Source organism: Pundamilia nyererei, unplaced genomic scaffold, assembly GCF_000239375.1.
Source record: "Pundamilia nyererei isolate P.nyererei 1_Seehausen unplaced genomic scaffold, PunNye1.0 scaffold00088, whole genome shotgun sequence".
Lineage (NCBI taxonomy): Eukaryota > Metazoa > Chordata > Actinopteri > Cichliformes > Cichlidae > Pundamilia > Pundamilia nyererei.
In genome coordinates this window covers 1,615,989-1,640,226 of record NW_005187489.1, presented here as the reverse complement: position 1 = coordinate 1,640,226, position 24,238 = coordinate 1,615,989, and the positions used below count along the sequence as shown (strand labels likewise).

At 40.1% G+C, this 24,238-nt stretch overlaps 2 protein-coding genes across 8 annotated transcripts in view; both read right to left on the bottom strand.

Annotated features, from left to right (window-relative positions):
- The window catches only part of scaf8 (SR-related CTD-associated factor 8), a 33,826-nt gene extending 19,364 nt beyond the window's left edge, over window positions 1-14,462 (bottom strand). For all 5 annotated transcript variants that reach the window (XM_005738987.2, XM_013912376.1, XM_005738986.1 and 2 more), the window contains exons 1-2: window positions 14,256-14,462; window positions 13,266-13,349 (exon numbers count right to left, since the gene is read on the bottom strand). In XM_005738987.2, the coding sequence (XP_005739044.1) occupies window positions 13,266-13,349; window positions 14,256-14,285 (114 nt within the window). In that variant the 5' untranslated portion in view covers window positions 14,286-14,462. The remainder of the gene's footprint in view (window positions 1-13,265; window positions 13,350-14,255) is intronic.
- Window positions 14,463-14,945: 483 nt separating this feature from the next.
- On the bottom strand, window positions 14,946-23,469 carry ipcef1 (interaction protein for cytohesin exchange factors 1). Of its 3 annotated transcripts, none has more exons than XM_013912384.1 (11): window positions 23,193-23,469; window positions 21,477-21,530; window positions 21,044-21,083; window positions 20,423-20,592; window positions 19,262-19,335; window positions 19,060-19,131; window positions 18,891-18,955; window positions 17,764-17,888; window positions 16,935-17,277; window positions 16,473-16,663; window positions 14,946-16,364 (listed from the first exon to the last, which is right to left on the bottom strand). In XM_013912384.1, exons 1-11 carry the CDS (start codon window positions 23,265-23,267, stop codon window positions 16,164-16,166), a joined length of 1,410 nt encoding a protein of 469 aa, XP_013767838.1. In that variant the 5' UTR covers window positions 23,268-23,469; the 3' UTR covers window positions 14,946-16,163. The 3 variants fall into 3 exon arrangements, with proteins under 3 accessions (XP_013767838.1, XP_013767839.1, XP_013767840.1); XM_013912385.1 differs by lacking the exon at window positions 23,193-23,469 and adding an exon at window positions 22,361-22,775; XM_013912386.1 differs by lacking the exons at window positions 21,044-21,083; window positions 21,477-21,530; window positions 23,193-23,469 and adding an exon at window positions 20,794-21,009.
- Window positions 23,470-24,238: the final 769 nt, after the last annotated feature.

Sequence of the window (24,238 nt, the reverse complement as noted above, 5' to 3'; positions counted from 1 at the left end):
TGATGATGGATCAACATGAACTGAAGAATGACGTCCTACTTTGGAAAATGTGTGTCAAGATACACTGAAGAGCTTCTGATGGCTTAGTGAGATTTTTCTTTGGATTTATCTCCCATCTTTATTTTAACACTTTAGTAGTTTACACTGCCACCCATGGATGGCAGAGTGGATTATCTATGCTAGACTTCAAAAGTCCCACATACATTTCTGTAAATTAACATAAATCAAGAGCTAGAAGTAACTTAGATTACTTAAACTAATCCAAACACCAGAATGTCAAATACTTGTACTACTCTGAAACTGAAAGGTTCTTCCTTATTTACAACTTACACCACTTAGCAACTCTTAGATATTTTGGCCTGCACAGCTGACATCTATAAAGATGTGCCAGTGTCAGGTCATTCCTGTTATATATGCAGGCCAGAGTGGGGTTTTTACTCCACATAAACAAATATTTGCCAAACAAAAAAGATTTCTGGGTTTACTAAAAAAAGTAACAATTTTTTAAAGTGCTATTTAGTTTAGCCAAATTCAGGTCAGAAATATCAGCAAAATCCAGAGTTTTCTGTTAACTACGGTAAAGCACACTGCTTGAATTAAATGTATGCAGACCAGTCCTGCAGGTATACAGCACAGGTATAACAACAAGAACAGCAACAGTCCTCACTTGTATGGCCAGTACTGCTTTTGTATGACATGTCCCAGGTTTGTGCCCCTGTGAACCAAACTGTTTAAAATCCATTGTTTATGTACTTGCATTCAATTCCCCAAAAACTCAGACCAAAAGAACAAACAACTCAAGCTACAGGACCTTACCTGAGTAAGCAGTAAACCACCCTGGTAACTAGTCAGGATGAGGACAAGCCTGTCCTGGCTTCAGTACAAGGATTGAGATTATGTTTTTTAAAAGACAGTTTGCCAGTCTTGTTTGTAGTCTAAATACAGGCCAACAGTTTTGGTCTGTTGATGGGATGTCTTCCTGCATTACCAGCACTAAATTCTTTGCCTGCCCGCAAATTAACCTGGACATTGTGAGGGTTAGGCCCCTTTTCCCTGGAGTACCTACTCAGATTAACTCGCCACGACTCGACTTGGATCGACTGCTTTTCCATTACAATAGAGTACAGCTTAAATGTGAATGGTCATCGTCATAGCAACGCTGCTGAGCGTCCTGTGATGCATTTAGTATGCCATACGAACGCTACAGCAAAGGTGGACGTCGATCACTGCTCGGTTTGTGGCTTTTCGTCAGACTCGGGGACCACAGCGTTGTTTCAAAAATGGCAGTTTTGATTTTCGGAAACGAGAGACTCATGACTCATCAAGTGACACCACTGACCAGCCAATCGGTGGCATGCAATCTGATGACGTCACATTTTAGTATCGGATCACTTGGTAGATCGGCCGAGCAGTACTAGGTTTATTGCTGACTAGGGCTGCACGATCAATCGTTAGAAAATCGCGATCTCGATTCATACTTATGTGAGATCTCATTTCCAAATGACAACGATTAAAAAAACAAACAAAAAAAACCAGACGACGATTGTACCGCATTTTGATCCGGGACGTACTCTGCATGAAAACAAGCGCTCACTCTTCCTGCTCAACAAATGACAAGGGCGGAGCCTTATACCACGTGATACAGAAGCTGTGCCGTGTGATGCTAAAATTAGCAGGGAAAAAACAACGGAGAGCACGTCAGGGATGACGAGAAGGTGACAGGAGAAAATCCATCCCGGTCAACCACCCAAACATCAAAAACGGGAACCTTATACAGCGCTTCCCTATACCCGTCGAACTTCCGCAGGCACAAAGAAATTACGGAGGCTATCACTTATCACCTGACCAAAGATATGGCCCCATCAACACGGTGCAAAACGAGGGATTTAGGAAAATGATCAACACCCTAGACAAGCTACGCAGTGCTGTCCCGCAACTATTTTTCTATTGTTGCACCACCTGCTCTATACATGCAGCGTCGAGCAACGGTGGAGACGGAATTTCAAGCAGTACAACATTTTGCGGCAACAACAAAGCGTGAGACATTTGTTGTTTTTAATGTTCAGTCTCAACTGTTACGAAGTTGATGTGCAGTTAATAAGTGCAATAAATATTTATACTGGAAAAGTAAATCGTGAGAGAATCGTGATCTCAATTCTAAGCCAAAAAAATCGTGATTCTCATTTTATGCAAAATCGTGCAGTACTATTACTGACTCAGTCTTTTGTATATTTGTACAACTGCACAACAGCAACGCAGTTGTGGTTAAGCAAATGAAAGGGAGCCCTTCACCACAAGTATTTACACAGCCTGCAAAGAAAAGTCAGAATTTCTAGTTGATGATGCAATTCTGCAAACAGCCAGCAGATGGAGTCAAAGTACAGCAGAGGAGCTGGTCTGATGATGTTTCTTTATCACAGAGAGGACTGTGGAGGAGTGATTCCAATTATTCAGCTGCAGTCAAAGTTAAACTTATCTAAGGTAACATATCATGTAGAGCTTTTTCTAAAACTGCCAGCAATTTTTTTTAAAGTCATTAGATATGATACAAGTAAAGCTAAACAAGTAAAGCTGGTAGTTTTGAAATTTTGCCAACACATAAAGCTGCAAACTACAATATATACACATTATACATATGCAAGGGAAAGTGAAGCTGAAATAAGTCCACTAGAAATTTTCAAGACAAGAAATTTACAGCAGAAACTGTAAAGTATGAAGACTTAACATGGTGTGACTGTGAGAACTGCAGTATGCCATTTACAGACTCAAGCTTGCAGACAAACTTTAGTAACTTTATTCATTTACTTTAAAAAGCAATCGTCAGACTATTAAATAATTAAAGTAACTGCACCCTGGAAACAAAGCATGTCACCTTTGTTGTTTATCTTAGATTAATAAATGAGCGCACACTGAGCGACAACTTACGGCAAGTACACGTAAAACTACGAGTACTGTAACTCAACTACTATTGCCATTGTAACACTGGGCACACAGCTTTCTGGGGATAACAGAGGGCTTCAAGCCCTGTTTGAAATGATGCCACTGTTAGATCAGCCCTGCAGAAAGACCAACTATTTCCTCCTTCAGAGTTCTGTCTCTTGCGATTATCTACTACAAGAATTAAAACCTAAATACATAAATACATAAAATAAGCTCCTCCAATGATCCAGCAACCTGCTAGCGATGGTTCTTCCCTGTGATCACTAGGATCATAAGCTGAGATGCTGTGTTCAGCTCTGTTTGTCAGGAATTGTTGGCTCTTGAGTGGACCATTTAAACTGTTTAGAGGTGACTTGTTTTGTGATGCGACGCCGTAGGGAGACTGAATGGAAAATTACACATAACGAACTGAAACAACACTGAATACTGGCACCAGGACACATAAACAGTCCTTTAAAAGATTCCATTAGAAAGGAAAACTTGGCTTGGTGAATAAATTAACTGGGTGTTTCATCTTCACTCCATTCGTCTGCTGACGATGTATTTATATATTTTTTTTTTACTTTTGTATTCTCCCTGTGCTTTCCTTTAAGGTCTCTTCCTTGTACAGTAAAGGCAGACACTTCCTCTACGTGACCCTTAAACTGTGATTTAGCTTTAACAACAAAAGCAGCAGCAACTTAACTAATGAGTCAAGTTGGGTCTGGGTATGAAAAGCAAAGACAACTGTCGTGAACATTTAGCAGACAGTCTTCTTCACAGAGATTCTCCACACTTTCCAGAAACCCTACTGAGCGCATACTTTCACACCAAAGAATTAAAAAAACAAAAAAAACCGCATGCTCATACATAACCTGCTGCAGTGTGGACCAGTCTCCAGGCAACTGATCACACACTGCACAGGCTGTGTGTGTGAAAGATATGCACAACACTACCTGCAACTGTTACCGAACTGCACTCATCCTTGTACTTCTAGACAGAAGACATGAGCAGCACAGTAGCATCACTGTGATTATGGTGGTTTGTGTCCCTCTATAGACATTTAGAAAGCACTGAGTAAGTAAAACACACGTGCATGTTTCTGATGAACAGATTATGAATTTAGGCAAGTATGCAAACACTGTAGATAATTATGTACTACTGTCATAATACTGTGACACCCCCCCACACGCACATTTTGAAAATGCTCGATGGAATAGACAGAAACTGAAAGGAGCAAATTACAGACCATCGTGCGATCAGACTACACCCATCTTCACAAGTATTACAGCAACTACTTTAAAAGCTTTTCTTCGACAGCACATGATGATGTGAGAGTGAGAAGGACTGAGACAAAAGCCAGAGAGTTAACGTCCCACTGTGCAGCTCATCCCTGCCATTCATGTTCAACCTTATCCACATATCACATAATCTAGTCTACCACTATCCATAATCAGTGGACATAAGTGGATAGATACGTTAAAGCCTGCCTCGTTCTTTCTTTACTTTTTTAAACCTCTAGTTCTACCTGAGCCGTTTTATGTTTGTAAAGCTTGATAAATAATTGTGAAGCACTTTGTAACTCTGCTATAACAAAGGTTTTATCATTTATTAGTAACTTTGGTAACCTGCGGATGTCATGATGATGATGAAGAGTGTAAATGATTAGGTTATATTTAATCTGGCAAATTTCTTCATGAGACAAAGTGATAAGGTGGTGCGACAGAGGGATCATTTAAGCAAAGCTGCAATCTTCACCACTTTTAACAGAGACGCCGTTCTTCACTCGAGGCACCAAACAAGCATCGGCCACATGCTAGCACGCGTGTGGCATTTCACTGCAGATATAGAAACCAGGACATGATCAATTCATACTTCCTGAATGAAACGTCTCTCTCAAACCGACGGCTCAGCAGAGAGCTTTGTGATTTTCTATGTCAGTCAGGATCATTTAGGCTGAGCTCAAACGTTTCACAGCACTGAAATGTAGCAGCGGAAAAAAACAAACTGAATTTGTTTATTTTGTTAATGTGTAATTACATTACACCAGCAGCCACTACATGCAGTCCTCACAGAAACGCCACTTTAACTTCTGCAGACTTTTCTGCCACTGCAGGGTCTCAAATATTGCAAAGTGCAAAGTGTCGCACTTTTCAGCAAGATTTAAAACATAATGCATTTAACATGGAATGTGATGAATGCTTTCATGTAGCTCTTAAAACACTAAATCTTTGCTTGGCCAATTTTTTGCTTCATTCGTGTAACATGTGTTCAGATTTAAAGGGTTTCTGTCAGACTACTTAACCAGCCTAATTATTTTCTCTCAACCTGCAAATACTTCCAACATATAAAGAGTAACTTCATCTCTTTGTATTTAGCAGTCGGACTCAAACAGACTTTAAGTAAATAAACAAGATAAAACCCATTTAAAAATAAGTTACATATCCAGCAGTATTTTCTAACTGGACTCTGGACTTTTCAGATTAATATCTTTAAATTTCCACACTAACCTGAGATGATACGTAAGGGACATTAGAATCCACTGTTACAAAGGACCATCGTGCCACATTTATAAGTATAAGGTAAGGAAATTTCCTCTGCTCCTTTACTGTCTAACAGAATTGTTTTTAAAAGCCATAACTGATCCTAGATCAGTGGATCTATTACACATTTAGTCAATGAGGCTCTCTGCTGTGTAGAAAACATCTGTTTCGAGCCTATTAGGCGACACAAATCCCTTTGAGGTTTGTGTCAGTGAGGGCATCCAGTGTAAAAGTCTGCCAAATCAGACGTGCACAACTACCTGCTGTGGTGGCCCCTGAATAAGGGAAGAGCTTCTATAACTGGTCCTCTATTAGCTCTCATAAAAGTAACCATGCTGGGTACAGCTCACTGAGCTATGCAGCTTAAGGGTCTGAATCTGCCCCTGTTTGTTTACTGTGTCTCTCCCCCAGCCTTCCTGTCCACTCTCAAACTGTCCTGGCATTATACAAATATTCTAAAAATAATAAATATTCTAAGAAAGTATCCGAGTCCCTGTGTGTGACTCTAGCAGCTAATGGCGTCAGCTTCATGAAGTAGATGTTAAATTTCTCGTTTGATATTGCAGCAAATGCAAAAAACATAAACGAAGCAGCACGTTTAAGTTGAAAACATCCATTAAAAAAGGAGAAAATAAAAACGGCATCGAAACAGTTGCCAATAATTCCCAATAAAAGTTTTCAATACAAATTCACGTTTAATAATTAATCTTACAGCTTTCATAGCTACGTACATCTGAAGTATCCTGTAGAGTAAATCTGTTACACACCAAATGTGATGTGAAAAAACAACAACACGAAATTCAGAAATTTCCAGATCCTAACTTGTCGTGTAACATATATACACACCGAACCGGTCGGATTTTTGCTAAAATTGGTTAAAAAAATTAACAAACAAATAAATAAAGGAGTAGACATGAAGCGATCATAAGCTGGTCTTGATGTTTCCAAAAAGAAAAGGAGGAAACAGATTCTGTCTGCATCCAGTTCTCAGGAGCAGCAGCCGCATTTTAAATCGGGGGCCTCGAGGGCCAGTGTGCTGCAGGTTTTAGATGTGTCCTTGATCCAACACAGCTGGTTTAAATGGCTAAACTACCTCCTCAACATGTCTTGAAGTTCTCCAGAGGTCTGGTAATGAACTAATCGTTTGAGTTGGGACCTTATCTGAAAATGGAGAGGAATCATTTAAGAGAGAGCCGACTGACCTGGAGCAGCATCTAACCGTGCGCCTGAGGTTAAATAGGACTATTTTACCATTTCCATCTCATTGTGTATTCAGTAACAGTGCGCGATTTGAGTTACGAGCACACCTGTTGCGAAATGCAGTGATCCAATTGGTCAGATCTCAGGGCTCGCAAAATCGCTAGCCCGACGTCCCACAACTAGCGATATCTCCGGTCGGGCGACCAAAATCTATCTCAGCCCCGCCCGTCGGGTTATAGCCCGATGGGCGTTTTGGATCTGAAAAATCTAAAAGATGAAGCCCGATTCAAAAATAAATGCAGCAAATTCCTCCAGTGAAATTACAAGGCTGGAAGTCAGTGGCGGTAAAATGACTTAAGATCGGGTCATTTTAGGTCAGTCTAAAAATATTTTAAACTCACAAAATATTTGCATGGATTTTATCGGTTGTATCCTGTAATAACTAATCACCTACCCTGTGTGTTGTTTCCTCAGACTGCAGAGAGGTTCCTAATTATTCCTGATCATTCATTACCTGACACACACTGTTATAGCTGCTGTCAGGTTAGGTTACTTTTAATATTTAATGTCTTTTTGGTTCAAATAATGGTAGTTTGGTGACATTGGTGTAATTTTTGCACCAACTTATAGTTTAAGCCAGTGCTAAAGGTTGCTGTTACAGTTCTCGTATTGCTACCTTTTAGTACAAACTGAACTGTGAATGAGAAAAATATAGTTTGTTGCAAAAGAAACCACTTGCCTGTGGGCCACACAGACGCTTGGAATTAAAATAATCCACTGAGACCAATTCATTTCACAATAATCTTCACAGGTAATTTTAGGTCTTAACGGATTCTGTGCAGACGGGGATCAGTATCACTTATTGCATGGTTTAAAGGGGAATGTTTCAGAGTTTTTTGTGTTGAAAGCTGTCCTTTTCCTGGAAGTACAGGAAGACTGATACACACAAACAACACAAAGAAAAGAGCGAGACATCTACAGCTGCTGGTGGGCAATGCCAAGTGGGTCAACACGGGTAAAATATAGGCAACCTACAAGCGTACCCAGACTGTGTAAGTGGAACCTGGCTGGTTCAAAACCATGTATTTCTCTCCTACTTGTTGCTAGTCACAGACGAAATGCAGAATGTGGCAAAAACGCAGCATTCGCTGGTTTGTAGCAAGTCGCCGGTAGCTGTGCACCTTACAGGCGTTAACGGTTTTACATTAATGCCACGCTTTCATCAATTTTTAAATAACTTGGCTGTGAAAATAATTGTCTGAACATGTGTGAGTCTGTCAGGCTGCTTCAAGAGAACATTTTAGAGTGCAGCTGATGATCATGAGTTAAGGTAACTTTTCCTTTTTTAAAGTGCAAGACTGTCTCTTCTTATCCAAACTCAAGATACGCTGAAAGACAAACTAAAATCCTGTCTTTAATCATTCATCCAATTTCAGTATATGGAGAATAGTAACAATCCAGTAAGGTTAAGTGCTCTTCAGATGCAACCTTACTCTGAGGCTGTACTGCCCATTAAACCAAATTAAAGATTCGATGCTGTGTCCACAGGAACAGTTTTCTGTGCTGGAAGTTTCGATTTTACAGTGAAGTCCTTTGTACAAAAACACTTGAAGTGCACTGGGTTGGAAGATGCTAAGTTTCTGTAGCACTGCTGTTCATTCCTCTTACAGATATCTACACTAAATAATAGCAGAGAATAATCTAACTCTGGCAGTGACTAAAAAGACCATTTCTAATCTGGCTATGAATGAAAATTAGTTTTAGAATCTTCATTCATTTTGAATGGCAGCATAAAAACTGCTGCCTGTGGACATCAGTCTCTTAGAAATTTGTGCTGAATGGGTAACATGATAACAAAGCATCTGACATTACATCTCAGATGCTTTGTTGCACCATCCCGGCTGGTCACATATGCATCGTTTTCCATTTATTATTTTTGTTTATCACGTATGTTGGCTGTTTTGAAATGATCAGCAACGTTACAGAGAAACTTCTAAAATCATGTGCCGTCCTATCCTACGGATCAGCTCCAGCACTGAAGCGCCATCATCAATCTAGTTTAAGCTCTCTAAGCTCTCCTCCATCTGAGCACGACTCAACAAGAAGCAACAGCCCCAACCTTTCATTCAAATCACCATCTGAAATATGTAGATTCAACTGGATTTCTCAGTTATTTTACACGGTATCATGAAAAAGGCAAACTTCCTGCATGTACAAAAGACATCAATTACGACTGCTTTGCCAAAACATGGATTTACAATTTTTAAACTGTGAACCAGACAAACCTCAAGCTTCAATGAAATAAATATAAGATTCTAATAAAAACTTAGTCTTGACATGCAAATCTGAGTATTGCTGGAGATAAAAGCACTAAACGTGTATATTTAATGTTAAAGGACTCATGCAGTTAACTGTATACTCAACATTTAATAAGTCACTAATGGCATCTTAAACCCAAAGCTAACACATTTCCGCTCCAGCTCCATCCAACATGAAGCAACACAGAAGACTGACTTTAATTAACTGCACCAAACACAAATATCTTCAAATAACTCATGAAGAAAATCAACAAGACTGCAACTTCAATTTGAAAAACAAGAGTTCAAAGCCAACATCGACCAACGCAAGACAACCAGAACAGCAAAAGCTGTGCATCTCTGGGTGTGTGGGAACAAATTCAGTTCAATTATTTTAGTCTTCTTCCATCTTCCTTGTGAAACAACCCATACTCCTACCTAAGCTGGTTAGGGATTCTCTTATCTCTTTGTAACTCTCTCCACCCCATCCTCCTGCTTCACTTTCAGTGCTTTGGGGGAGCTGGGAGAGCTGCTGAGGGAAGGGGAAACGGGTGTTATTCACAGGTAACACAAGGCATAGAAACACCACAAGAAGAGCAGTTCCTTTAGAGTGCAAACAGGACAAAGAAATATATCATGAGAGGACTTTTGTTAAAGGCTGGTGTCCTGAACTCAAAGTGTCAGGCCCAGAATTCAAATGACTAAAAAAATAACTGTCATTTTATAAAGAAGGAAACTGTGTTTTGGTCCTTGAGTATTTCATAAAAAGAACAACTTTAAGCAATGAAGTCTAAGGAGAATTTGTTAGTGACTAATGATCAGCGATGCAAAAGACCCCCCGAATTATAGGCACAGTGTGCAGGATACCAGCCAAGCATGCATAATAAAAAGCACCGTTCTGGGAAAACACTTTTTTGCCCACTTTGAAAAGTAAAAACGACCTTCACCTTTTATAAATCATCTATATATAAAATTAAGTAATAAAATTTAATTTTAAAAAAACAGCAGCATTTCTTTGGGTTTCAACTGATTTTTTTTACTACTAAAATTTCTCCAGATGTAGAGTCTCATTTTCTGCTTGGGTTTTTAAGACACACAGATTTTGCTGTGTATTGGCTACATGCCATGTGTTAAGGCCCATTTATCCCCATGTGTTTATGATACACTGACAGACCTGTAAACAGGAACCAACATGCAAAACTACTAAAATATAACGGTCCACCTGCAACATGAGGACGCACAGTTACTGTTGAGTAAGCAGGGTGAGACTTTTATTGCTATTTGTTCATTTTGTGACGTTAGAACTAGTTACAAATTCAGCTAAACTAATAATAGTCAAGTACAAGAGCTTAAAGCATTTAACAGCACGCAAGAACAGAAATGGCGCCAACTACTTTCAACACTATAACAGCTAACAACTATACAGCTACGCATGTGTCTGCACTTTATTTTCAAAATCAGAAAAAACTACAAAATAAAAGCGGAGGTCGGAACTCACTGTAGGATTTTATTTTTCCTCCATCGGTCATTCTAGGAAGTTGTCCATAGATTCAAAATCAGACAGCAGTAAGATATATTTAAAAAGCTCATTTGGTTGCATCCCGCAATGTAACTCACTATTTCCATGACAACATTACACTCTGTTTCCCACACATGGAAAAGTATTCAAGCTCAGTCTCAGTGGGCAGAAACGCCTCCCAAAACAAATTCACTGCCATGTATCCTTTAATTTAGCCAGATTAATAACCAGCTCTATCTTTGTCAAATTTAATTTCAGCCTAATTATAACACTCGGCTCTTGTTATTATGAGATGTGAATATTGCAAACAAAAATAAAAAAAAAACAAGTACTGCAGCTTTTACACGTGTACCACTGAACATAATCAGGTCAGAATAACAACTGGTTGCGTATCATTTTTAATCAGAGGATTTGCAGTTATGGTGCTACATCATAGGAAAATAATGATCAAAAACCAAACTAATAAGGCAGATGATGTGAAGCTGTATTCTTTTTAAAATCGTCCACACCTTATTTGATGCTCACGCAACACAAACTGCTGACTGAAGATTGTTCTCTTTGTTGTAATTGTGTAAAATACACAAAAGACTCCAATAGGACTGGTTTATACTGGGATCAGTCTAAATCTGTTACAGTGGTCAGATTAGGCATTTGTAGAGCCTTGACCGAGTGATGCATCAGACCACAGATCAATCAAAGCCAGCAGAAGGGACGAATTTGCTCCAGAATATTTAGCACAATCAGTAAAATCTGGAGACTATATGACACAAGAAGGGTAAACTAAACGTGCGATTGGCAAGTTGTTGGCCAATGAGAAAGTTCACAGGTTCACAGTCAGGTCCTGCTCTCCTCATTCATCATTTCGGGTTTTAAACCCGTAAGATAACAAAGGCTAAAACGCTCATTTTAAATGATGTCACAGTGGCAAGCTGCCGTAGTCTGAATGTGGCTTAATACGCTGTTGGCACCTAATACATTTACCTTAATGTTTTATGTCTAACATCTGTTTTATTTAGAATTATAACCGATTTACTCAAGGCATCCCATCTATATTTTTCAGACCACAAGAAGTGCTAAAGCCGCTGTGCACTGCTGTTGGCTGCTGATGTGTTAATATATGTAAAAACTGATCAAATGCAGCCTTTTAAAAACTTTGTATTCACAATAACGTGTGTAGAATTTCCAATGTATAAAAGAAATCTGTTATCAGTTTGTGAATTCAGCCATGATTTCAAATAACAGCAATAAAACAGTTATCTCATATGTTAAAATAACTTTGATGAGTTACAAAGCAGACTTATATAAATAAAAATAATGACTGTTACTTTAATTCCCGAGTTTCTGGCACTGTGCACGCTGGCTCACTGCTCAGGAATGAAGCTACTGTTATACTTGTTACTAACATCTTTGCCTTTTACACAATGAAAAGTCAGTTTTATTTAAAAAAAAAACTTCTATACCTAAAACGAAGAGACTTATAAATACAGATGGTGAAAAATGTCTCTTCAAGCTTGAAAATGTTATTTACTAACAGCCTAGCACATAAATGAACTTTGTGCAGTAACAGGCAACGTTGATATGCAGACATTAACTGAAGCAGGCAAAAAAACCTCAGTGTGATGTGATACATGACCTGTTTTTGAAAACAGAATAACTCAACATCACTGGGTTCAGTTACTTTCCATACACTCAAAATGTTAACTTTACCATGTTCAACACATAACAAACAAATGTCTGATTAGAAATATACTATAAGAAAACTACATAAATTGATAAAAACCTATAGATTTGATTGGTGTTCGACTTTGCTGAAACTCCCTGTTAAACTGGGATGTTTGGCTAGCGAGGTACTTCAGTCTCACTGCACCCCTCTAATCGTCATATTTCCCACACATATAAATCAATAAAGTCATTTCTATTGCATGTAAAAAAATCAATTAAAAAAAATTGCTTATTGCCTGAAGGCTGATGAGAAACCATAAAAGGTAGCAGAAGAGCAACACCTCATATATTTTTTAATTCTTAGGTAATTCAGCTTTCCTGGGCTTTTATTAAACTGTTCTATTATTAAAAGTTATGCAAACATCACACAGTTTTACAGCAGAGCAGATGAGTTGCACACACTGCTGTTGAGTTTATATAACCCTACATTCCTTTGTAGTTTATCCAGTAAACAGCATAAGATTAGCATAAGATTTTTTTTATTTTCATTTTTTTAAAGCAGCTTCTTTTGGCTGCTCCCTTATTCACACGTGGTCATTACAGCATATTTGATTTGGTATATTTTACTCCACATGCTGTTCCTACGCACAAATGTATTATGTTTCCCTTTGTCTAGAATTGGAGGTCTTACGTGTGTTAAGCCAAAGGGCATACAACCACCTGCACTGCCATTGTAGTAAAAGTCAACATTTATATTTTCATCTTTATTCCTTTAAATACCAATAACCACATATTGTTTTGGATGCTTGATTTAAAGACCAAACCAGAATGTGACTGAAGATGAGCTGAGAGTAAAAATTCAATTTTGGTCCCACATTTTCTTTACCATCTTCATACTGGATAACATTAACATACCACAACTTTAGTGGGCTGTGACCTAAATTGAGATTTAAAAATTACTTGAGGTCTATTCTACTGTAGGAGCAACTCAACAAAACTAGAATAATGTTGGTTGCTAGACCATGCATATGTTTATATTCATTGGGAGCCAAGGAACAGTTCTCTTTAATAATCATGTCTTTATTCCTCTATTACCTGCCTCATCCTATAACACTGCATACTTACTTTTATAGCCTTTATTCCAGACTTGGTGATCTGAGTCATCTTGGCCTTGGAGATGGGGGGCTTGTATTCATTCAATGAGTACAGCTGAAATATGAAAGGAAAAAGACAGAGAACAGCTTGTTTAAATACTGAAGTGATCCTATAAGAACCGTAAACTGCCACCCAATAGCTTTCTAAATGAGTACCCCCCTTCACCAACTACAAACTTTTATTAACAATTTAAAGAACCTTGGCTTTCGCTATCATGGGGCTCAGAGAGACCCCAAGTTCACAATAAAGCGACGTCGGGGGCTTGCCTCTGACTCAGGTATTTGCGTTAGTATCGTCATTAAAACAAACACTCACAATTCGATTGCGGTCGACAGCGGATTGATTTTTTACTAGGATTAAATGCAGGTGTTATTTACAATGATCATCATGCTAAAGCAAAGACTTCGTGTTATGTAGACAAATGACGGCTGCGGTCTCCGCTTGGAGGCTTCAGATAGCTAAGGCTAAACTTAACAGTGTGGATATGCGCTGCTACTTCACATTGTTTAGGTTGCATATACCGGGAAGCTAACTGTAATTTGGAAAGTACTGATTCACAATCATTTGTTGTTTCTTTCCCAGGTGAATGAGCGCTACTCTGCCCATGGTCACATCTGATAGTTAGCTCAAGCGGTTTTGCTAATTTGGAGCTAGCTAGCGAGCTAGCTATTTAGCGCTACTGGCAGCCGCTGGGTTATATTTGTTCACAGAATTTAACCCTGATTAGGGCTGTACTAACAAATTAACTCTCTTCTTGCATGATGTGTGGCCAGTTTATACGAAGTACACACTCACTGACTTTATGTTACCGCTGCACTGCTGTGCAGAAACAGCGGCCTTGCCAAACACTACCCTCTTCTTTACTAAGATGCTAACGTTAGCCGACTAGCTACCGCGACTGTGAATTAGACAACATATCCTCTATATACTCAAATCTTTTAGCGAGAATCTCTTACAAACCTCATTGTTAAAGGCTTTGACCGCCTCCATAGTGTTGTATTTCGACTGGCAGACCACAGTAAATATTTACAAACGTCTCCTCGATAACCGGTTAGAGGCGTGCATGCCCGACGCTTGCTGAGATGGAGGAGACTGCCAATATGGCGCATAACCTCAGCGGGGAATGTGGAGAGAAACCGGCGACTCCTAGCGTCAACGAGTCGTATCAGACGGAATGTTGGTGTACAATGAGACCTGATATGTGTGGTGACGGTGCCACTGACAGAAAGACAGGAGGCTGAACTGGAGGTGTTAAGATTTTCATTGTGACTGACCACAGTGGAGAAGATTCGGTTAGTGCATCAGGGGGACAGGTTGGGCGGTTTGGAGACAAAGTTGGGGATGCATGGCTGAAATGGTTTCAACCGATGATGCTTTGAAGAGGAGAGAAAGTGGTCAAGTTGGACAAAGGATGCCGAGGATGGAGCTGCCAGGCAGGAGGAGAAGAGGAAGACCACAGAAAATATATGGATGAAGCAGGACATGTTTAGTATGACAGAATGCTGCAGATAGGGTGAGATGGAGGTAGATGATTAGCTGTGACACGACCCTTAAAAAGAGCACCTGAAGCAGTACATTATAAAACCTGTGGAACCCATTGGTATCAGTGGTGACACTCACTACAGGAATCATACAAAGAGGCTGGTAAAGTTCACTTTTCTGACTTTATTTCCCTGTATACAAACAAACACATTCATTCCAGAATTAAGAACAAACATCACACATCCCTTCACAATTATTTACATTTTTTTTAACTTATACAACAGATGATACATAAGGGGGAAAATGCCTCTGTATTCTGGTAGGTCCTGTCATATATTAAAATCCTGTTCGGCCTGAGGTGTCCAAACCTACTGTGCAGTCACATAATGTCTGAATTTATTTATAACCATCCACTTATCTAACTTGTACCAGGTCTTTCAGACTTGTTTGTATGATTCCAGGAGAATTTTCCTGAGAGTTATCCTTAATACTGCTAAATCCCCACTTTACTTCAATATACTGTATGCACAGATGTTATCAGTTATAAAGTCTGTCACATTTTAGACAAGATTTTGTCTCATACTGTCAATGTTCATGGGCAGAAATGACAAAAAAAAAAAAAAATCAGTGTAGCTGAAATAATTTAAAAAGTTTGTTTTGGTTTAGAAGATTAAAAAAAAATCTTCCACAAAAAACGAGGCGATCGCTACATTTCAGCAGGAAATTACATTACAGTCACATGAATTTGACACTTTTGAGTATTAAAAAAGAAGAAATTCTGATTTGAGACCAACATTTATTCTGTTAGTGCAGGCCCTAGTGTTCAGTCAGCAAAGTCTTCCTAATAAGCATGAATATAGTATTTCTAGGGCGACGACATACACACATTATTGAAAAAGCTTCTGTAACACATGTGTAACAGGCACTGAAGGTGCATGGCACCAATAACTGACTGTGAATAGTTTAAAAACAACAAAATTCACTACAGATAAATTCAAAGTGTTTCCATGCAGAGAACAACGGAGACATTATTTCCATGCACTCCACCGTTCCAAATATACAGTTTATACATAGGTTCATAAAATTATAAAAACAAACAGCTGTAAAAATTGCTAAACCTACAAATTAAACAATAAAAATAATACTACGACACATTTCACATTTTAATGTGTGCTGCTTATCATACACCGTCTCCACATGGAACTAAAAACAACAGTTCATTCATCCAACTACTAGTTGAAAAGAACTTGAACATAAACAGAGTTCTCAAGTGAATAACCAACAGCAGTGTGTGTGTGTGTGTGTGTGTGTGTGTGTGTGTGTATTTGATGTATGTGACTGTGAGGTCCTCAAAGTCCGAACACCATAAAAAGTCATGAAGAGTCTTTATAAACTGGTCTCTACCACAGGAGCGGCTATGACCGACGCTTCAGCCTTTGCGGCCTCTGACGCCACCTGCTGGATGTGTGTGACACAGATCTCCTGCACCAGAGGTCCGTTGGCCTCCTTCCACTCTCTGAACTTGTCTGAGGTAAGCTCCGGGTCAGACAGGATCTGTTCTATTGCCTGCAAGTCCGCCTCTTTTGCCTGGGCAAAAAAAGTGAAAAACTGAATATGCATAAATTATTTAACTGTATTTTTTTGCTATTCGCAAACTAAAAAACTAAAAACTAAAAAGGGAGGTGAGAAATGTACCTTTAATGTGCTGTTGAGTGTCCTGATAAGGTGCAGCTTGTCATTGACAGCCTGGTTTTTGCAGCGTCTTACGAAGGAGGTCCTAAATTCCTTTTTCGTGGATGGTTTACGTTCTCCTATCGGCGACAGACTGGCCTCTTTCAGGTGAATATACAGCTTCTCCATCTCATCGGAGCCGTTCTCATGATTGCCTGCAACAAGACAACACACTTCATCATCATCATCATCCTACATGCAGTGGTTGCATTGAGTAAATGCCTGCTAAATTAATTCAAATGGCATGCAGGTGAGTCAATTAGATTAGTCACAGATAGAAAGCTCAGAAAAGGAACAAGAATGTTAACAGTCGTATATTCTGTTGATCACTGATGCTAATCAAAGTTCTGAGAAACAGGAAACATGCTCTGCTTCTTAGAGCTGGAAGTGGGCCACGAGAAAAAACTGCATATATTAAATATTCACCTTTATTTTGCATCCTTAAAACTTCCCTCTGATCTTCCCCCTCAGCTGAAGGCGTTTCCTCATTAGATTCAGTGCCTGAGGAGTCCTGGGTGGCCAAGTTCTCCAGCCTTGTTTCCTCTGCCGTCTCCTTTTGTGGAGGCTGATGCGAGTGGACCTGGGCTGAGCACACCACTGCTGTTTCCCCAGCAGAAGGAGATGCCTGCGAGACGAGGTCCAACCAGGACTGTCTTTGCTTGGTGAGCGAAGAGGCGGAGCTCTGAGATGTGATCGTACTGACAGGTGAGGAGAGCGAGCCGTTAGCTTCGCTGGGGACTGCAGAGGAGTAAGGGGGAGGAAGGGTACCCTGAAATACAAATACATTTAAGTTAAGAGTTTTTTCTATTAATTAATCCCATTTGGTTCCACTTGGTTTTATTTACTTGTAATAAAACATGTAGTGTCCCTTAAAGACACAGCTGCCTTTGCAAAAGTTGTGACCGTGTGTTTAATCTAAACAGAATGTAAATCTTTGCTGAACATTAACAATTAAACTGCAGTTATATGCTCATTTTCAATTTGGCTGCATTGACCGCATTCAGGCTGTTTATTACCGTGACCTCACTTAGTACAGAGTCATTCTAATGTTCTCAAAGTAGCATGGCATCTTCTTGCTGAAATAAGCAAGCATCCAGCAACATGCTTGATGGTAGCATATGTTTCTCCAGAACCTGTACAGGTTTGCCGATGCCTTCACAGATATGCATCAAATTCAAAATGAGCTTATATTAAATGAAAAGATAAATGTTGGCTCTTATGGATGGATGTGCGTCCAGCCAGAACTGTTACTGACCTGATGTGTGCTACCAGGCGGACCGGAGGCATTCGAGGAGTCCCGCAGGGTCTGTTCAGAGTACGGTGGAGGAGGTATCTCTGTGGTTTCAGCTTCTTCGTGATCACTGGCTTCACTATAACACTCTGAACATGAAACATGGAGACACACAAGAAACAAAAACTTCAAACATGTAACCAACAAATGTAACCCAGGAAAAATGCCTGTGGGGCCCCACAGTGGGTAGTTGTTGGTGAACTGTGGGGCTGTAAACCCACACTTACCCCAAGTGGGCGTGCCAACCTAGATCCTGCTGCAGTTGTGCCCTTTGGGGACCTTACATGGGTTTTCTGTGGGTAAGCCCACGTGGGGCTTACAGCAGTTTTGCTCTTTTTGGGCCCCCGAGAGGGAACTTTCTGGGCAACCAACAGTTGTCTTACAGGGACCCCGAACGGCAAAACTGCAGCAGGATCTAGGTGGGATTAGTTTGGGCTTGCCTTGCCCACACAGCTCCACATTTAGACACTGTGGGCCCACACGGGCATGTTTGCTGACCCATTATTTATGATAAGGAAGCATCAAAAAAGAAAATATGACTATTGTGGAGAAGAGACAACCATAGAACATGTTTTATTACACTGTCAGAAATATGAGGCTGAGAGAAAGTGGCTGGTTCAAAACCTCAGTACAACGGAAGTTAAACTGGGGTTACACTGCAATAGAAGTCAATGAGTGAAAGCTATAACAGGCCATATTTGGTTTAATAAGACTTTAGTGTTTCATTTTTCTCCTCTGAGAGCAAGTGGATCCACAGTGTAGTACAGTTTATCTGATCTAAGGATCAAGTGGTTTGAGAGTGAGAGATATAGATCCCCTGAGGGTTGTGCCAGGATGAGCATCTGCTGTAAAAATCTGTGGGGCCCAGGTGTGCCATACATTTCATATTGGTCTGCCCATAGTAACCCCACACGGGGCTGAAGTGGGCATGTTTGCTTGGAAAGTACTGAAGAGCTATATGACAATTAAAAACAAACGATTCCGTTGCTGATTAAAAACTTAAATAGTAAATTTCTTAAACTAAAACCCAAACAAAGTGAGATGTTGGAAAGCTTCAGTGACAGAGGCGGGGAACTGAAACAGGTGCTCACCGGCCGAAGCGTTTACTTCTGTTTGTTCATACTGAATGGAGGCCAGCCCAAGCTTATTCACCCACCTGAAACAAAGAAATGATCCAACTTAATTGCAATTCTGATAAAATATTATAATGCACATAAAATGTATACATTTCCAAACACTGTTTTAGTTGACATGACTCACAAGTTCATGTCCTCGTAGCTCTCGGCAGCAAAATAAAACATCATAACTTGCGGGTGACAAGCTTTGAATGCACTGAATAGGGAAAGACAGACGAACAGCAGTTTAGTGTTTCGAGGGTTAAAAAAAAAAGAAAAAAAAGACAGTTTTACTGTTATAACTGTGATTTCATAGATCACACCCAGCACTGTTTGTGAGGACTCACTATTTCTTCTTGCACTCGATGGCTCTGTCGATCATGAAGTTTGTGAGGTCGATGTAGCCTTCAGCTTTTTCTGCCTGCAACGCACAGATTGAACAACAGTGAGTATTAGAACACAACTTTCAAACCACTTCCCCACACGGACGAGCGCGTCTGAATTGCAACAGGCAACTTCTTTAATTTCCTCGTACTGAGTGGTGGTGACGTACAGCAGGTCTGACTGAAGTTATCGTGCCAGTAAGTCAAACAGATGTAGATTAGACATATATGTAGCTGCGTGCTATTAGTGACACGGTCACATTCAGGAAGCGCAGTGTCACCAGCGCTCGCTGGTTCCTGCAGTGACAGACTGGCAAGGAGACAGCTGTGGAGGAAACCAGTATGACTAACCTGCAGCCCTGACTGCCTAGCGCACATCTGTGACTCACCCAGTGTTAATTCTGTGGTCTGTTACTTAAGCTGTAATAAAATTTAGTCATGTTTCATCTTTTGCTATTGTTAGCGTGAGACAAAAAAGCATAAAAGCAAATAAAAACACATGAAGCCACATCAATCACCGGATTACATGTTCAGTCAAAAACTAAAGTACACATTGTGTATGTGCCACCATCCTGCTGCTGTAAAGAGTGATTACAGCACTTAATCTGCAGCTGATACAAGTTCTCAAGAACTACCCCGATTATTTTTAACTATTTTATGATGATTAAAAAAAAAGATCATCAGACAGTTTTAAGATTCTTTTAAGGCGTTTTTTTGATGACTTGGGTGTAACACTGTTGTACTTTGTAACTTTTCCTGAAATTAGCAAAACTAAAGAAGATATGCAAGATACTCTTTAAAAAGGGCAACACAGATAGGATGACACACAAAATATTCCAAAGAGTGGTGGAAAACCAAAAGAAAGAGGTGCAACTTTAATAGCTTCCTTATTTTTTCCTCTCTTTTGATATAATTCTCATCATCACATTATATCTTATAATCTTGCAAGATAAATTGAAGAAGTTGAACAGTATGCAACTGATATAGAGAAGCAGACTTATCTGTGTTAAATATTTTTGTTATCGGGGATTGCGCAATTGTACACTCGCTGTGTGCAATCTCTAAATAGCAACCAGCTAGTCTAAAACCCACGTTAGTCTTCTAGTCAGAGGGTGTTTTACTCACCAGCTGGTTGGTATACCAGTAGAGAGCAGTCTTCTTCAGCACAAACCAGTACTTCTTCCATTTCATACCCAGAAAGCCTTTGCTTTCTTTCTTCCTGTACAGCCAGCCCTGGTGGTCTGGCTGGCCGAGCTCTTTGACCGAGATCCGTCTTCTGCTCATCGTACCATTGCCTTAACCAGACAACAGCGCATTTAGTCACAGCATCAGAGGAAGCAGAACGTTACAGATTTAAACATCCAAACACAAACAACCAAAACGTTTCCATTTCAGTCTAAAGAGCTCCCGGAGTTTGGTCGATAACCAAATGGACCTCTAAAACTAAGAAGCGCGTGAAGCATCCTGGAAGAGTCAAATCAAAAGTGCTATTCTACCTTCATCCTACCCGTTACCGATATGAGTCAGTCAGCAAAAACAGTATATATACAAATTAGTTAGCGTCTCAGAAGAACCCAAAGGCACTACACAGAGCCAAGAAATAAAAGAAGTGAAGTGAAAGTAACTGAACTCGTCTAAAATCCCTCTGCACACGCCAAGTGCACCGCTGCTTCGCATCCACCCACTACGCTTTCTAATTGCAGCTGTAGGCTGAGATAAGTGACAAGGTGATAAGGCAGGACTCACCTCCTCGGCTCTTCTTCTTGGATTTGTGTCGGAGGGAGACCTTTGAGAGGAGTGCAGAGGAGGGGTTGGGGGAGGTCAAAAAGAAAAAGGCAAGGGGGTGAGCAGCAGTTTCAGACCACACAACTGAGAAGAAGAGGCTGTCTGAAACATCCTGTTTTCACACTGAGTGTCATGTGCATTTTCTCTATCTTTCTACATGCTGTTTAACACCTCCATTAGCATCTGTGACTTGTTTCTTATTGGTCTCCTTTTATTTGTAACTCTCTTTGCTCCCCAGTGAGTCAAACAAAACATCCACCTGGTGGTGTCTAAACTCTGGGTGTATACTGCTTACATTCAAATTAAGTTACTGATAAATAGGGAAGCAGAAGTTTCTAATCCTTTAAAGAGAGAGCGAGTAAATGTTAGAAAAAGACAAAAAAGAGCTACTTACAGGGTTGTAGTCATCGGCAGCCATTGAAGGAGTCACGGATATGGGGAAAGCAGCCTGTTGAAAGAAACACCTTATTCAAAATGTGTAGGTTGGAAAAAAACAAAACAGAAATGAGCAGAAAAGGAGAAAAAAAATTTCTTCAGTGTGACAAAAGGATGTGGCGTCACGGGTACAGCAAAGACAATGTTTCCCAATCAGCTTTTTTTCTCTCTTTCTTATTGTTGTTTTGTTTTTCAGAGGATGGAAAAAACTGAATCGAACATGCTCAGAAACAGCAGAAGTTCTGTGGAAGCAGAAGCTCAGAGAAAGGTTAAAAACGTAAAAAGTTAATGCTCATGATCAGCACTGAGTCACAGCACAAGTGTCACAATGATCAGTGTCAACAGATTTGTTTAATATGTGACACACACAGAAAGTTGTCTCACAGCAAAATGAAAAGGACTCTTCTGCAAAACGACATCGTGCAAAAATCTATTTTTTCCCAAACAAAGAATCAGAAAGATTTTTCTCACTTTGCAGTTCAAGCTCATAAATGGACAGTAACGTTGTGAAATCTAAGTTGCCTTTATTGACCAACTTCCTCTAGGTTAAGTTCCTTTTTTTTGGAAATGCCAAAACTGTTAGAGAGAAAGAACATCAGAGACAAAACTAAGCACCGTGCTGCCCCACTGGGTGTGAAGTTAGAGAAAATGAGAATCTACACTGTGGGTTACACGTTTCAGAGTAGAAACGTGTAACCCACAGGCATTTTTAGACTCTGTGGCAAAACCAGGCGGCGAGTTGTTCACAGGGTCCTGAGCCCTGCTGCAGCTGTCCAAGTTTAGCCACTTACCACAGCTCGCCAAAGTCCCCAGCTAGAACAATGAAGAGAGAAAGACTCATACCTGGTTCTTTAAAAGGTTCGTCCAAACAGCTAAGTATCCTCTGTGCCTCTGACAGTGATAATAAACCATCACTAGAAGCTCTCATCAATACATCTGTACATTTGTGCCTTGCACAACACAAATGTATCATCACTTTGCTTTCCGGGTGTCAGAGCTGAGAGGCTGAGTGTAGGAGGTAGATGCCTATCACCACACAAACCACTGCCCAAACCTGACTGAGAGTGACTGCCTGCCTGTGTTTAGTAACTAACTTCCTCTTGGAGTTTTCTCTTTTGCACATGTTAAGAACCATGTGTAATTTTAGTGGCAAGATCCAGACTGAACAAACCTATCTTCAGATTTACGCAACTATTCTTTGAGGTTAGATGCAGCAAGAGATGAAAAATGAAATATTCTCTCTGTATGTAAGATGCTCTTTTATATCACCATTAAAGGAGGAAGTTGACACTTCGCCTGAAAATAAGATTTTGCTTCTGAAAGTAAGCTTTCGGGAGAAAAAGAATGACGCAATTTCTCGACCATTACCTGAAACAAATACCTACAATTTCAAAAGAGCGAAAAAAAATCTGCGTCTTACAATGAAATGACATTCACAAAGAATAGAGGGGAATGTGACGTGTTTACAACCAAATACTTTTCATACTATTAGGACTATTTTGCGAAGTTTAAGACAAATTTGGTTACATGTTAACGATTTTCTGACTGTAACTACTGAGTGTGGTTCAGCAGTAGCCTGACTGCTTGTTGTCCAGTAGCTTAATGGCGAAACAAAGTCAAAGAAGCCTGCGGACAAATGAATTAGTCCGAGCTGGCAGTAAAACAAACACTGTACCTTCCACCATAACCTCAGAGAAAGTAGTCTGTCTCGAAACCTTTGCTCGAAGGTTGACCAAACTTTGCCAAACATGTCAGGAACATACGCAGAAAGCCAAAGAGCACGTTCAAAGAGACGCCGGCTGGTTTCAGGTGAGTTCAGGTCCTGTCTGGGCGTTACCCTCCAAAGAAGGCACCACCCAAACTGAAACTGACAAAGTGACAAATATTTTTGACTCCCCCCAATAATTCAGATATAACTACAGGGCTAATTTTTCGCATTTCATGTTTCCCCCCACTTTTCCCACGCACCTTTCATTCATTCATTCATTCATTAAATTCAGTAAAATCCATTCGTTTTTGCAGTTACCCCACCTGACCGCAGGGTGTCGCTAAATCCCAACTGTGTAACAGCCTTGGAACCTCAGTGAGAGCGTCATAAAAGCATCATTTTTACCCAACACACACATTTGTCTTTACAGCTGTTGTTGTACTTGACGCGTAAAATGTAGACGGGACTGTTCCACAGACTTGCCTGTGTAATTCAAAACACATCATTGTATCATTGTTTCAAACAGCTGTGACATTCACAGTAACTCACGCTGAGTATGAAAAGCAGCATTTCACATGTGGTGAATGCAGAGGAAGTCCGCACTGATGCTTACAAAGCACTTTTTTTAAAATTTTTTTATTACTTTAAGAGAAGTTGATAAAAATCACCAACAACCGCCTGCAAGAAGAATGAGAAATATAAGCGGTTCAGTTTACACCCATCCACTCGTTGCTTAGGGAAGCTGTTCCATGGCTATCAACACCCTTCGCTGCCTCAGTGGGGAGCGAGTTTTTAGCCACAGCATCACTGCCTGAGCTGTATCTGTGCAGAGGCTTGGATGTTCTGGGCCACGTTTGGCGGTAAACCAGCAGACACATTCCTGAGTCCTGCGTTATTATAGTCTCCATTTTTACTAAGCCTAAATAGACAGGGGCCTCGTATTTCTTTCCACTTGCCATTGTACAGTAGAAAGTGGTGTGAAGTGACGAGGAGGCCTTCTTTATCTCGCTCAC

Bases quoted from the DNA above. Each gene is read 5' to 3' on its own strand.
- ipcef1 (XM_013912384.1), bottom strand. From the start codon at position 23,267: ATGTTTGGCAAAGTTTGGTCAACCTTCGAGCAAAGGTTTCGAGACAGA. The intron at 18,956-19,059 runs GTGAGTCATGTC...TCTTTGTTTCAG, and splicing joins AGCTACGAGGACATGAACTT to GTGGGTGAATAAGCTTGGGC. The intron at 17,278-17,763 runs GTCAGTAACAGT...TTTGTATTTCAG, and splicing joins CGCCTGGTAGCACACATCAG to GGTACCCTTCCTCCCCCTTA.